The 16,421-nt window shown below is 38.1% G+C and overlaps 1 protein-coding gene across 32 annotated transcripts in view; it reads right to left on the reverse strand.

Annotated features, from left to right (window-relative positions):
* Window positions 1-16,421, reverse strand: part of ANK2 (ankyrin 2) — a 711,894-nt gene that overhangs the window by 99,195 nt on the left and 596,278 nt on the right. For 18 of the 32 annotated variants that reach the window (XM_040328781.1, XM_040328751.1, XM_040328698.1 and 15 more), the window contains 4 exons: window positions 12,913-12,924; window positions 11,542-11,644; window positions 4,392-4,492; window positions 2,587-2,622 (listed from right to left, as the gene is read on the reverse strand). In XM_040328781.1, the coding sequence (XP_040184715.1) occupies window positions 2,587-2,622; window positions 4,392-4,492; window positions 11,542-11,644; window positions 12,913-12,924 (252 nt within the window). The remainder of the gene's footprint in view (window positions 1-2,586; window positions 2,623-4,391; window positions 4,493-11,541; window positions 11,645-12,912; window positions 12,925-16,421) is intronic. The other 14 variants (XM_040328814.1, XM_040328854.1, XM_040328744.1 and 11 more) reach the window with 5 other exon arrangements.

The following is a 16,421-nucleotide window of genomic DNA, read 5'->3' on the forward strand; positions in this document are numbered from 1 at the left end:
GCCAGACTGTATGACTTCCTGGATTTCAGCCTTGCAGATCTCGCACATGCTCAGTGCTGCACAAGCAGTGTAATAGGTTTCAGATCAGGTTTCAGCACCTGTACTGTCCAAGTCACATGATTCTTTGAGACTGGGGAGTGCACAGCCTCCTGGAAAGTTACACCCACTACATTCCCAGGAGTCTGTGCGGTGTAGGTTAGGAAGCTTAAGCACCTAGGTGCAGGAAGTGGGAAGATTAACTATTCTGCCTAGCAACAACACTTTGAAGGCATCTAAAAAATGTTTTTTTTTCCTTAAAGGACTAATGACATTTTTTTAAAACTACTGATGTAATGTTATATTTATGGGTGGAACTCCACTTTAACACTGTACCATTAAATATGTCCATATATGGTCAATTCAAAACATCATGCAAATACTTTTCCCAAGCAAAGGCAGAATTGCAAATATTGCACCATTTACATATTTAATAAGGTTTCCATGATATATGAAGGTGGCTTTGCAGGTTTGTTTTCTGATTACCAATACAGGTGCAGAGAACACATTTTTTTATTTATTTTTTAAATAAAATAATCAGGGTGCTTTAGTGTTTACTATTAAACAATAAAACGTTTAACAGAGGTTTAATAATTAGCTTTGATACAGCAAAAAGTTTCTAATATGAAATTTTACATATAACAGAGTTGCAGACAGAAGACATGGTTTACATTTACAGTATGCAAACATTAATATTTTTATACCTAATAACAGTTAAAGTGTTTATAAACCCTGAAATGTAAAAAAAAAGTCCAATAGTGCCACAGGCCCCACACCTTATTAGGCTTGCTGTGTATTATTCTTACATAGCATGAAGTTGTTTTGCATTCTATCGGTCAAATAGGACTCTACACCAGTTCTTCTGTTCCCATGCAGGGTCCCATTCATCCATGTCTGTATGTGCATTTCCAGCCAAGACTACAGCTGAGTGTCCCTATGCTGCGTGTGTCCACACATACACAGAATACTAGAAGTCTACAGCATTAAAGTTTACTCGCAATAAAGTTGTGATAACCTCTGCAATGTGCTCATATACACTAAAAGATTGCAAGTTGCATTTTGGGGACCCCCGCTGCCAATAAAATATAGTGGGCATCACACAATCTGTTATCCGGTGATTGCCAGGTCTGATGGCATTACATACTATAAGACCATCAAGCTACTGTTAAGCCGGTCCTAGACAGCTACATGAAAGAAAACAGCTTGATTCCCCATCAAAACAGTCAGTGTTGATGGAGGAATCACACTTGCTTGTGTTTTCCTAGCAGGTGGAGCGGAAGCCAGCCACAGTGGGAGAACACAGTGAAATATGGTTAGCGGCTATAATAGCCACTAGCAATAATCCTATGTAAAATCTGACAAGATGGTTGTACCCAAGTTGATCAATCGATCAACTTGAGCACATTCAGCCTGCTGATACATCGTTCGAATCTCGGGCCGGGTCAGCAGGGTTTAGCAGACTCAAACCGTCCATGGCCGGCTTTAATGATGACCTTCAGGCAGGTACAAAGGGAAAAAACGTTGGTGTGGTCTGTGAACGAAGACACTACAAGTCACTGCAGTTGTAGTCAATTGATATTTCCTCCTGCCCCATAACCAATGTTTTTTACTCGATATGGACCTGCAACTGGAAGAATAGCCTGCAGGAGCCTGTGCAATGCACCTGGGATCTACTGATCCCAGGTGCAATGCTTTGCAGACTCCAATGGCAAAATAATAATAATAACTCACGTTAAAATTATTGTGACTTAATTTACTATTATTATTATTTCATTTTTTACTTTTTTAAAAGGTGAAATATGCCTTTGACACCAATGAAAGAATTTGACTAAGACCTGGTATTAGCCTTCTACAATACATGGCAGAATATATGGCAGAATTAATATATATATATATATATATATATATATATATATATATATATATATATTTAATCAACATATTTTGCTGTTTTTCTGGAGTTCATCATTAAATGATATCTCATACCTAAATTTACTTCTAATAAAAATGCTTCCCTACATCATTCCAGATTAGAAATAGCTTTTGTTAAAGAACACCTGCAACTTTTTAATTTTTTTATTTACAGTGCAAGCTGCCATCTTGGCATAAAGGTAACATGAATCTACAATATGAAGAATCATTAAATTTTAATATAAACCATACAATTTAATATAAGGGAAACCCGACAAATATATAATCTCTCACATTTTAGCATAATAAGAAAACTTCGGGATTTGCAGATATCATTCCATTATTTTCAGTTTTTCTAGCATTTTTTAGTTATCGTGAAGCCCTGCACAGTGACATGCCTCTGCATTATTCTGATGGACTGGGAAACATATCCAGATTTTGGAAATGCTTGCAAGGTGTATGTGAAAGTGTATTTACACATGTACTGTGTAATTAATGCATGATAACAGAAATTATGCTGTATTATTTCATATTTTAGGTAATTAGTTGGGGTAAACACACTAAAGCATCCTGATGTGAGTTACTGAAAACAATATGGAAGCAACGTAATCACATATTGAACATAAAGTTTAGGATCACCTGCTGTGGTCTCTTTCAAGACAAGGAGATATGTGGCTGCAACAGAACAGATTATTTAGCAGTGAGAAAGCACAGAAAGAAGAAAGAGAAAAAAAGTCAAGAAATCCTTATGTAATCTTTCTAGGGCTACATAGGGGAATGTTTGCTACTGAGAGACATATATGATGTCAAGTTAATACAGTATAATATATATATATATATACACGCTCACACACACATACATACACACACACACATGCGTGCATACACACCATTTAACCATAACAGTATGACCACTGACAGGTAAAGGCAATAAAGGTTATTATCTTGTTATAATGGCTTCTGAATGTGGGTGGCATATACTAAGTAGCAAGTGAACATGTTCCAGAAGTGTAAGAATTTCAGCAACCTTCACAAGCGCAAAATTGTAATGGTTAGACAACTGGGTCAGAGCATCTTCAAAACTTAAGCTCTTGTGGGATGTTCTCCATCTGCAGTGGAAAGACAATTGGCAAACTGGTGACAGGTTCATGGGCAGCCAAGGCTCTTAATACACATGGGGAACAAAGGCTGGCCCATGTAGTCCAATCCTGTAGAAGAACTACTGTAGCTCAAATTGCTGAAACAATTAATGCTGGTCAACACACACAGGATGTTGCAATTTGTTGTGTATGGGGCTGCATAGCTGCAGACCGGTCAGGGTGACCATTCTGATCCAAGTCCACAGCCAAAAGTGCCTACAATGGGTACGGGAGCCGCAGAACTGGACCACGGTGCAATGGAAGTAGGTAGCCTAATCTGATGAATTCAAGAATGGTTTGAGAAACACAAGTTTGAGGTATTGGCTTTGCCTTTAAATTCTCCAGATCTCAATCCATTTGAGCTTCTGTGGGATAATCTGGAAAAATAAGTCCAGTCCAAGGAGGCCTCACCTTGCAAATTACAGAACTTAAGGGTTCTGCTACTGACGGCTTGCCAGACACCACAGCATATCTTCTGGTGGAGGGTCAACATGTTATGGCTGACCCGTGTATATAGACATTTGATTTATTAAAGGAAAATCCACTGTGCACTGCAAGTACACTTGGAAGTGCAGTCACTGTAAATCTGAAGGGAAGATCTTTAACGAGGGGAACCTCTGCTGATTTCTACCATCCAATCATGTGCAAGCAAAAATACTGTTTATTTTTCTTGCATGTCCCCCTCAGATCTCCAGCGACTGCACTTCCACATGCACTTGCAGGGCACTTGTAGTGCACAGTGGATTTCAGCTCTGTTATCTCTGCAGAGAGATAAGAAAACTGTTCAGCAGATCAGCTCTGTTTTAGCTGCGAATTTGGAGACCTGGGAGAGGGGAGGGGAGAAGTGTAGTAAGATGAATGAGAGAAATCCTGAAGAGAAATTAACACATCTGCGAATTAGATGCGTGCCCATAGAAGATAATGGGCCTGAATTCGCTCCTGAGCCGCACCGCAATGCCTAGAAAACGCACACGTTTTTTCGGCAATGCGCAGTGCGAATGCATCGCACATATGCGAACCAGCCTCATTAAAAACAATGTATTTAGAATTGTTCTGTGGTTTAAGCTGCACTCAATTCGCTTAGGTGTGAACCCGGTCTCAGTGTTTTTTTTGTTTTTGTTTTTAGCTTGACTGCCACCTGCTGGTAATACTAATTAATCTCTTCCTTCACTTTACAGATTTCCCACACTACATCGGATGACAATCACAAAAAACACAGTAATGTTCTGTCATCCATAAGGAACACTACTCCTTAAAATAATCACATATAGCCCTAGCTAATGGCACTGTATAAGGTATACTTACCCAGAATGGATTGGACTTGAAGAAAGTGCAACATTGTCTAAATTATCGTTCCCCCAGCTCAGCCGATAAGTGTTCTGTTCTGTTTTTGTCAAGTATGAAACCTACAATAAAGAATAATATAAGTATAACAAACTTATTTTGCATAGATGATTTATACAAATAACATTTTATTTTTAGGTAGAGGTTGAACCTATGTCAGGCCTTAATTGTTGTCTGTGTGACTGGTGGAGAATTTCCCCAACTACTGTGTGGTCACCAGGAATAGAAAGTGAAGGGGAATCTCCTCAACAGTACAAACAGCAATGAAAAAATACCTTTCAGGGTTACAATAGTTCAAGCTATTCCCCACTCTATACAAAACTAAAAAGGTGTTGGCTATAGTTTCACTTTTTCACTTTTACAAATAAATTAGGTTACAATTTGTAAACATACTAAGCATACAAAGGAGCATACACAATGGTTGAAACCATAAAGGATGAAACACAAAAAAAGTGGCACTGCCAATATTATATAGGAAGTCCAATAAGAAAAAAATATCCTAGAAAATATGAATAGCGTAAAGGTGAACTCGAGGCATGTATCTCAATACACAGATGATATACATATAAGGCTGTTAAATCCTGACAAAGAATTGGCATCTCTGTCCATCTAGTTATGCTTTACACAGCTGTGCCACACAGCTTTAATTGGCAGGAGACCAGGAAGTTTTGTTTGCTGCAGGGAAGAAAACATACAGGTCTTGTCCCTCCCCCAACCTATGGACAGTGGACAGTGTCAGCATGCTCTCTCTTCCTACCAGCATGTTCTTTGTTAGTACATGAGCCCTGCAGCACAGTTTACTACTGTAGTTCCCCTTGTGCTGCTCTCCCCCTTCCCCAACTCGAGCCTTACTGTACAGGGGATAAAACCAGCTAATATCAGATCATATTTATTATTTAGGTACTTAAGACTGCTTGGATATAGAAAACAGATATATATACAGTACAGACCAAAAGTTTGGACACACCTTCTCAATCAAAGAGTTTTCTTTATTTTCATGACTATGAAAATTGTAGATGCACACTGAAGGCATCAAAACTATGAATTAATACATGTGGAATTATACATAACAAAAAAGTGTGAAACAACTGAAAATATATTTCATATTCTAGGTTCTTAAAAGTAGCCACCTTTTGCTTTGATTGCTGCTTGGCTCACTCTTGGCATTCTCTTGATGAGCTACAAGAGGTAGTCACCTGGCGCAGCACCCCATCACTCTTCTTCTTGGTCAAATAGCCCTTACACAGCCTGGAGGTGTGTTTGGGGTCATTGTCCTGTTGAAAAATAAATGATGGTCCAACTAAACGCAAACCGGATGGAATAGCATGCCGCTGCAAGATGCTGTGGTAGCCATGCTGGTTCAGTATGCCTTCAATTTTGATTAAATCCCCAACAGTGTCACCAGCAAAGCACCCCCACACCATCACACCTCCTCCTCCATGCTTCACAGTGGGAACCTGGCATGTAGAGTCCATCCGTTCACCTTTTCTGCGTCGCACAAAGACACAGGGGTTGGAACCAAAGATCTCAAGTTTGGACTCATCAGACCAAAGCACAGATTTCCACTGGTCTAATGTCCATTCCTTGTGTTCTTTAGCCCAAACAAGTCTCTTCTGCTTGTTGCCTTTCTTTAGCAGTGGTTTCCTAGCAGATATTCTACCATGAAGGCCTGATTCACACAGTCTCCTCTTAACAGTTCTAGAGATGTGTCTGCTGCAAAAGGTGGCTACTTTGAAGAACCTAGAATATGAAATATATTTTCAGTTGTTTCAAACATTTTTGTGTTAATTCATAGTTTTGATGCCTTCAGTGTAATTCTACAATTTTCATAGTCATGAAAATAAAGAAAACTCTTTGATTGAGAAGGTGTGTCCAAACTTTTGCTCTGTACTATATATATATATATATATATATATATATATATATATATATATATATATATATATATATATATATATATATATATATATATAGATCTATCTATCTACTGTATCTATAGATAGATATCTCTCCCTATATACAGTATATATATCTATATATAGATATATCTATATATAGATATATCTCTCTCTCTATATATATATAGATCGATAGATAGATAGATAGATAGATAGATAGATAGATAGATAGATAGATCTATATAGATAGATAGATCTATATAGATAGATACACAACTTTAACTAAGTGTATTCTGGCTAAATATTTAGGGCGCAGGAAGTAGAAGGAAGAAAGGTGTGGGGTGATGGATCTTGAGGGGATCCTGTTCCTGTCAGCATCTGGTGGGATCATACTAATACCCCATAGTAGCCCTCAAAATTTCCACTCCACACAGGCTCACACAGGCTCACAGCGTTGGCATTTCAATGAGTACTGTACAGCCACCTGGGGCTGCCCCTCTCTACCTACCTCGTGCATGTTTTCTCAGTCCAAAGTGGGCGGGCTCAAACCCTCTTGGCCCACTCTCTCTCCCTCAGTGTCCGCTCGCCTTCAGTGTGCACCAATGCCGCTACACACCAGTGGAATAGTAATGACAGTGTGCTGGGGGTCGATTGGAAATAGGAACATTTGCTGGGGGGGGGGTATGGTTGATGGGGGATGGAATAAGAGGTGTGCTGGGAGAAAGGGGGGGCAGGATTGAAAGCTTCGATGTGCTAGATTTGGGGGGGGGGGTAATTGAATTCATATGTAAGATGGATTGGGGGTGGGGGATTGGAGATATGGGTATGATAGATAGGGGAGGTGGAATTTGAGTCATAGATATGATGGATTAGGGGGAGGGGTTGAATTGAAGACATATGTATGATAGATTGGGGGGAGAGGGTGTGGCATTGGAGGCATAGGTATGATGTATTGGGGGTTGGGGGAGTGGAAGTGTAGGAATAGGTATGATGGACTGGGGGGAGGGGGTAAAATTGGAGGCATAGGTATGATGGGTTGGCGGGGAGGGGTGTAATTGGAGGCATAGGTATGAAGGTATTCAGGGGGGCGTGGAATTGGAGGTATAGGTATGATAGATCGGGGGAGGGGGTGGAATTGGAGGCATAAGTATGATAGATTGTGGGAGGGGGAGAGGAATTGGCTATTGATGTAAAGCACTTATTTTCTTTCTATGTTTACATTGCTTTTTGTCAATATTGCTAAAGGTGTTGTTAATATTTATTTTTGTAACTTAATTCTACATAAAACATTTAACAGTGTAATTTCATGAGATAATTTAGGAGGGCGTGTTTAGGGGTGGAATTAGGGGCAGTGCAGAGTAGGGGTTGGGTGTGGCAACTCATGGCAGGTAACTCTTAAGGCCTAGCTAGTAGCTCATGACTTGAAATTTTAAGCCGTTCCCCACAAGATTCCTTTAATTCTATAAATAAATCTGAACATTATACGATCTGCTGCCAAACAGATTCTGGAACCTAGTTTGTTCACTTTAATGACTTCTGCACCAGTATAACCTAAAATTAATGTACAGGCCTAACAGCTTGATGTAAATATTCATCAGTATATGCTAATGTTTTGAAAAACATGTTGCTATGTTTAATCCATAATTATATATGTATTTGTAAATTCGGGCATAGTGTCAAGGTGGCCTTTATTATGTGTGAGCTGCAGTCTAGCATTGAGTCCTGATGGCAATGGATTCTGGCAGCACTTAATTCAAACTAAGAAGAGTTACCGTAATCTCCCACAACCTAGCTTTATCTGTGAGAGATCCCACATCTTTGGCCTTCCAGATCTATAATATACTCAAATTTTAGGGCAGGAAAATGCACTAAAGTTTGTATTCATTATATAAAACTTAAGGTGCAATTCTATGACTTATCGCCCACATTTATCAAGAAAACCAACTTGAAAGGAACATGAACGCTGCCTAATCCAGCTCTTATGAAAGTTCTCATTTTGTTGTCCACTTGCTTCAGGCAAGCCATAGACAGAGAAATTTTATTTCCTGCAACCAAGGGTTGGTTGTACCCAAGTTGATTGATCGGACTTGGTACTTTCAGCCTGCCCACAACAAGGTTTGAATCTCGGATGATTCAGCAGGATTCGAACCATCTATGTCCAGCCTAACAGTATCCCAGAACGTACTGTACCCTGCGCTCAAAATAAGAGCCAAGAAACCAGCAATGGCAATCCCTGTATAGCTTTTATGTAATGCAAATGATTTTTATACTAGGTCTTACAGGACAACTCTGTCTTAAAGAACAACTGCACCTTTGTTTAATAAATATTGCTAAGAGGCTACCACGAGGCTACCACGCTTCAAATTAGCAATATAAGTACTATACCTATTTACCACAAAAACTTCGATTTTTCCATGGTCTGCCTAAATTAATTCTGTTGTTATTCCAACCAAAATGGTGCCCGCTGAGCTGACATTATCACTAAGTGACCATTCAGGCTCCTTTAAAGGGACAGGAAGAACAGGAAGTACACTCTTGTGCTCTAAAAGTCCCAGCATTTAATGCACCCAAGGAAACCTACTCCCACCCAACCTCCCCCTTTGTTTGTCCTGTCCACCCGTTAACCACGTGGTGGACATGGTGAGGGGATTTAGCAGCATTCACATGTGCACCAACAGCACTGAACAAAAGAACACTACACCCCTCTCTGGCATTAAAAATGCAGCTTACCATGCAAGAATATTCAAATTTTAACCAAATGGCACCCCTTCTGTTCATCCTACTTATATGTTAGCCCATGGTTGGCTGGCTTCTCAGGTGCATTGAATGCTGTAGAGCATGGGATAATACTTCATGTATACTTGTCCTCCCACAGGAGCATGGATGGTCAGTTACTGATGTTGTCAGCAGCCACCATTTTGGCTGATTTTAGCAATAAAGTTAGGACCATGGCAAAATCTTGCTTTATGGTGAAAAATCATAAAGCCTTTATATTGATTTAATAAGTATGCTAGATCCATCACAATATTGATTTTTAAATCAATTGTGTAGTTGTCCCTTAAGAAGAGGGCTAATAACCATACTTATGTTACAAAGCTACAATATCAAATATGGAAACTTTTTCAGATCCAGCACCACTCCCCACCCAATGTGCAGATATATTTCACTCAGTACATGTTTATGTTAAAACAGAAGTCTAACACTTCATGTAACATACATGTAAAAGTAGGCTAGTTTCGCTAATAACTGAGATGTGACTTGATCCCTAGAAGTAGTGTGATTGTAGATGTAGTTTAATTCTGTGGTATTAATCTGCAATTGCTCATAGACATATGTTTTCTATTAGCATTTGAAAAGGGCAGAGCAAGCTTCTAGGCTAGAGTTGAGACCTAGATGACAATAAAATGATCCCATCCAGGTAGACAGAGGCCTCGTACACACGGCCGGGTTTCTCGGCAAAAAATCGGCATCAAATGTGACAAGCGCATGCTCGTGATACGCGATGACGTCACTGCGTTCTTTCCCTTCAAAAGAACCGTGGTTCTTTTGAAATGAAAGTCAGTACACTCTGGCGGCAAGAGTTTCTTGCCAAGAATCTCGTCAGGGAAAACAACGTGTTTTTCCTGACGATATTCTCTGACATGTGTACGAGGCCATAGATTGCCACCTTCCTGGAGCCTCAAAAGAAAGGCCCTAGTCATTCCATCTACAAGAACCAGCAGGGGACAGTGAGAAGACTCTGAACCGTCTGCCAACTTTGATTTATATCAACAGATCTGAGGAATATATTTTATCTGTCATAAAAGCTAAAATATTAGTTGCAGGGAGAGTAAAATAATTCCTTCTGGTTGTACATATTTTGGGGTACCTATACATGTAAAACTGTATTTGTAGGGTATGTAGAATCCCGGAGAAACACACAAAATGGTTATAGGGCACCTGGCAGTGATTGGTACTGTCATGATCGAACTGACGCTGGTGTCAGAAAAACCCGAAACCTTGACCCAGCCATTGGAACTGTTCAGGGCCCATTTAATCCTGTTCACTTAAGAACACAAACTGTCCTGTGGGCTGGGACATCAACATCCCCCAGGGTTGATTGGCCAAGGGCTAAAGTCAATTTATATTTCAATAAATTGAGGTGGGGTGATTCATATGGAGCCTGTCCCTCTGACTGGTGAATTGCGGATGTTCTGACATGCTCCTGTTTTTATTCTCATTGTGAATAGCCAATTCTGTATGTCCCTTTTTTGTGTTTTTTGTAATTCTGTTCCTTTGTATATATTTCATGCGCTGCCCGCTTTTGGAATATTAAATTATAAAATTAATAGGTGACTTCCTTGTGCTAACATAGGGCTCATTTCCTTGGATAGATTGTTGCATTTTAGTATCTTTGAAAGTTCATTGCCAATCTGTATGAAACTGCACTGTGTGTAGGCAGATTGCATGCAGATATAAACTAGCAGATCTGTCAGACAGAGATCAGTGTGTTTGTGTGGTTGCCTAGCAGACCAGTCTGTGGACAAACTGCTAGGTGGTGGCAACCTACAGTTTGTTGTGTTTCTGGTGTGTGGATGTATGTGGACAATGGGAGGAGTTATTAACACTGGGGTTTTAGCTTGTAGGATAGCTGGAGGAATCCAAGAAGTGTGTGCTTATTGCTAGACTGTTCCCCAACCCTTAGAGTGCACAAGATTGTATTTAGTATTCGTATCTGCCTGTGTGTGGTCAGCCAGCTAAATGGAGTGGTGTCTCCCTCTAGTGGTGGCCAGAGGTAGTGAAGACTGGGAACAAGTGTTTCACAGTCAATCTTACATGCTCAGAACAGGCTTCCCCTCATTCCCTCCTACCCCTAGTCAAGGGTCCATTCCCCAGTTAGCGGCTTGCTATGAGGGCACTGGGCAGAGGGAAGGAGCCAGAAGTGTCAGTGGGGGACCTGAGAAGAAAAGGATTGGGGCTGCTCCGTGCAAAAACCACTGCATAATGCAGGCAAGTATAACATGTTTGTTATTAAACAAAAAATTATATATATATATATATATATATATACATATATATATATATATATATATATATATATATATATATATATATATATATATATATATATATAGTTTACAATCACTTTAATTAAAATCACCATTCTTCATTTAAAACTTCAAAACATATCACTTATTATATGAGAAATACAAAAAGTTTATAAAAGTACTCACCTGGTCATGGGGTATGATAACAGTATCATCTATCATGGCACTGCCTCTGAGGTATGAGGAATGGCTCATCGTGTGGGACCTGTCTGAACTGAAGGATCGCAGGCTGGTCGGTTCACAATATACACATCAGCAGTAGTGTTGGGTTTGGGAGGGTGGGATGGAAGGACAAGCCAAAGAATGAAACCATTAGCAATTAGCATCTATGCAGCTTCCAGGGGAGACTATAATGTCTCAAAAAGACCACATTTAAATGTTTTGAATACAATAAACATAAAACAGTTTAATATGGGTAAAATATAGCATCTGAAAACAAGAAACTTAATATACCATGTGGTCTAATATTAGAGAATTAAATTCTTTAAACAATTACCTTTGGATAAATGAGTATACAAAGAGTAACTTTAGGTTAACTGCATGTATAATACATGCAGAACATCCCCTGGAAGATACAAACTGCACTAACACTGAATCAGCTTCATGCTCTTTTAAAGTCATTTACATGATGCTAATGCCAAAGACACAAATAAAGCATCACACAAAAGCTGGGTACAGATTTCACAACAACTGCAAAAACAGACAACATTAAGAATGTTACAAGAAACTGTGAATACAAAATGTAATTAAAAGCCACTGCTATGAAAAACTGAAATCATCTAGATAAATGAGAAAATTGTTTGGAAATTATGTAATAAAAACTATGAACCTGAATGTATTTCATATAAACTTAAAGAGCACCCCAAACAGGGAGCCCTAAAGATTTAGTAGTAGTTTACAAAAGGGGTGATCATTACAGTGACCCATAAATCTATGAAAAAAAGAAAAAAAAACTTTACTAAATAAATGGCCTTTAGTTTTTATATATGTTTTAAATAATTGTAATATTATAGTAAACAACTAGAATAAAATACATATTTATGCTGGGTGTGTATAGCAGGATGAGACAATGCTCTATGAAATAAATGACTGCCCAAAAAACTTTGATAACTGGAATAAATAGATAAAATGACTGCCATATTAAAACTTTTTGTTCAATGCTCTGGTGCCTCAGTTGTGAAAGAGGTTGCATTGGGAAGTTCACATCATAGTACTACTTGATGATGCTGATATGCTTAAAACTAGAGAATTGTCACTAATCACGGTGTATATATATATATATATATATATATATATATATATATATATATATATATATATATGACATTGGAGACTGAATGCTCAATATGCAGCACAGTGACTTAATGTTAACACAGAACATGGCGGTAGTGCTGTGAAGGTCACAGTTAGCTTTTTTATGGAAAAACATGTACTGTATGCTGGGAGGTACAAGGTGAACCTATGGGAAATAGTCATCTCATGCAATGTCATACCTACCTAGGCATAGTACTGTGGGATTAAATCCATATAAATGGAAGGGAGAAAAACAAAGGGAATAATGACAGAAAAACTGTTAAGAAATGAAGGGTTACTAACGCATTAGTCAGAGAAAAACAAATAAAGAATAAATCATTAAAAAAAATAGTTGGGTAGGTAAAATGAACTATTAACATCAGTAAAATGGATGTGGTGGTGATGTTAGTGAAACCGTTTTTTTTTCTATTCCTAATTGCTGAACATTCTTCCTACATTTTATAAATATTTCGAATATTTGTAACGGTAGACTGCTGGTTGCTCTGAATAATACTATACATTCACCATAACAAAAAGATTTATAAGCTTCAAGCTCCAAATTGCATAAACTTTTATTTTCCTTAACTAAAGAGCTTTTTTTTATTTTAAGGTCTCTATACAAAATATTAACTTTATACCTAAGACCCAAGGTTGGGATTCTAAGCGTTTCTTTACTTCCATTGGGTCTTGAGGGCACTCCATATGAGTGGTATTAGATAATGAATTTATGTGAAATTTCAACTAATATATATATATATATATATATATATATATATATATATATATATATATATATATAACATTGTATTTACGAATATATTTTAGTTGGATCAATGTGCTGCATGTGTAATATGTCTTCTGATATGTATTTTTTCTGAAGATGGAGGGTAGTTGTTCACCAAGTTGAATATTCGATGAATTACTACTGTATGTGAGAAAGCTTTTCATAGACAGTTCTGTGCTTGAGTTTGTTTATCTGAACAATGGGACCCAAACCAGTTTGTTTTTTATATATCCACTTCAAAGGATCACCTTGTTTAGATATGCAATGAAGAAGGCCATCCTTCGATGAATACGTAATTTCCCCCCATAAACGCTTGCTAACGTGTGCATACTTAGGTTTCCCTCCCAAAAAAAAGTGTGGTAAGAATTTGCAATAAAGGGGGTAGATTAATGCTAAATACAGGGGGGTGGGAATTAGCCAATTCTAAAAGGGATGAGTAAGATTTGAATATAGGGAATAGATATACCCACCAATTAGAGTCACTCCATGAAAACTAATTGAGGATAGGCCTATATGAGAACACACACATTAGAGCAGTGATGGGGAACATTGGCACCCCAGATGTTTTGGAACTACATTTCCCACGATGCTCATGCACTCTGCAGTGTAGTGAAGAATCATGGGAAATTTAGTTCCAAAACATCTGGGGTGCCAAGGTTTGCCATCACTGCACTAGAGGAAGGGATTAGATGGAGAAGTTAGAAGTCTTTGGAACACCAGTTACGAGAATGTGGCCCTCATGCACAGTTCAAAGGTAATAATGGAATATATCCCTGGTACTTATCTAAATGTTTGCCTTATGTCTTTTATTTCTTACTGTTTGTACTAAGTAGTATGTTAGAGCGCTCATAATATTGCTTCCTTTTCCAGTAACTAGATAGATGGCTGTTTGTTACTTTTAGACCTTCATACTATTTACCAATACATTTCTGTTGTTGTGTTGAAGCTTTCACTTTTAAGAACTTTAATTTACCAAATCATATTAGAGAAATATATAAAATCTCATAATATATTGATTTTGGTCAACATAATTGGCGACCACGAAGGGGCTCAAACCGCTAGTTAACAGTGGTAGTCAGCTGACGTTCTCCATGCATGAACATAATGGGATTGAATTACTAAACCTGGAGAGCGCAAAATCAGCTTCCAACTTTATCTTTTTCATTTAAACTTTGACAAAAAATCTGAAAGCTGATTAGTTTCTTTGCAGAGCTGCATCACATTTTGCACTCTCCAGTTTTAGTAAATGTACCTCCTATTAACTGCAAATGCGACAACAAGTTTACTCTGATCCAGTACCGTGGGTACAGCAATAGCTTTACACCCTGAGCTCAAGACAGTTATAGTGCTTTCTGAAGTAAATTTGTTTCTGGAGGATTCATTGATGGGGGCGCTTTACATATAGACTGTTTTTCCAGAGGAAGTTTACTGTTATTGTATGTTAGGTATTATTTATTTATTACTTACTGTGCATGTGATTCTTTAGATGAGTGCTAGTGTCCCTCCCATTATTGGATCTTAAAATGGTTGTAACCTCAATGTTATTTTTTTTATTTATTTTGTATTTATTTTTTAGGATAACAAATGCTTTAATGCGTAACACCACAAAAAAATCTACAATGCAATAAATGTTTGTGTTTTATGCTGTCTATTACATATATTCATGAATGCCAAACAGGTGTTTTTTTTTTGACTGACAGGAACACAACATGCTATATATAGGAGTAGTCATCAACTACTCAGCTTTGTCTCCATTGTTAAGATAATCTCTAGGTATTGAATCTGAATTTAAAACAGCAATTTACCAAAACCATAAAGCTAACTGCAGAGAAAAAAATACATCATACACTGCAATCAGATATCACCCACGGGTAAATGTACATTCACAAAAGATCTGATTTAAGCTCAGCTATGACACTGCTGTCACATAATTCTACTGAATTTTTAAAAGTCTATTTATTCCCTACGCCAAAATAAAACATATGTAAGAAATCTTTACACATTACAAGGTACAGCAAAACCTTGGATTGCGAGCATAATTCGTTCCAGAAACATGCTTGTAATCCAAAGCACTTGTATATCAAAGCGAATTTCCACGTAAGAAATAATGGAAACTCAAATGGTTCGCTCCACGCGCAAGTCATTCAGGTTATAGTCAATATAAAAAGATTATAGCAATGTGATAGGTTGTGTAACCATAAAACATCCATCCACAAATGGCACCTCCACAAAGGGATTAGAAGCAAAATCCAGCAGGATATACAGAGTATAAAAGAGAAGAGAGGAGCCTCTATGTGTAGCAATATGGTTGGTTACATTTAATGAAGGTACAACATTTAGCAATTCACATGGTTGATGATTAAAAGAGGCACATGGTTGATGATTAAAAGAGGCACATCTAAGTATGCAGGCATCTGGGGTAAAGATGCTCTCACCGCTGTCAATCTGCAATTGTGACCAGGAAGACTATCCTGCAGTAGAGTGATCTAAAAGTGAGGCTTGAACCGATCGTAGATCACAGTGTGGAAGGGACGTCGTCGATTGTGGTGCAGAGGATGGTCAATGTGGACAGCTTTACCCTGGATGCCTGCATACTTAGATATGCCTGTTTTATTCATCAACCATGTGAGTTGCTAAATGTTACCTTCCTTAAATGTAACCATATTGCTCCACTTAGAGGCGCCTCTCTTCTCTTTTATACTCAGTTGTGACATGACACTGCTTGTATATCAAGACATCGCTTGTATATCAAGTCAAAATGTATTTAAAAATGTATCTTGTCTTGCAAAACGTTCTCAAACCAAGTTACTCTCAAACCAAGGTTTTACTGTATACTATTAGGATACCCATTTAAATATAGTGATAAACTACAAGCTATGACTGCTGCAAAATCATTGGGAAGCACTGCAATTAGTTTTTTACTCCAGGT

This window comes from Rana temporaria, chromosome 1 (genome assembly GCF_905171775.1).
Source record: "Rana temporaria chromosome 1, aRanTem1.1, whole genome shotgun sequence".
NCBI lineage: Eukaryota > Metazoa > Chordata > Amphibia > Anura > Ranidae > Rana > Rana temporaria.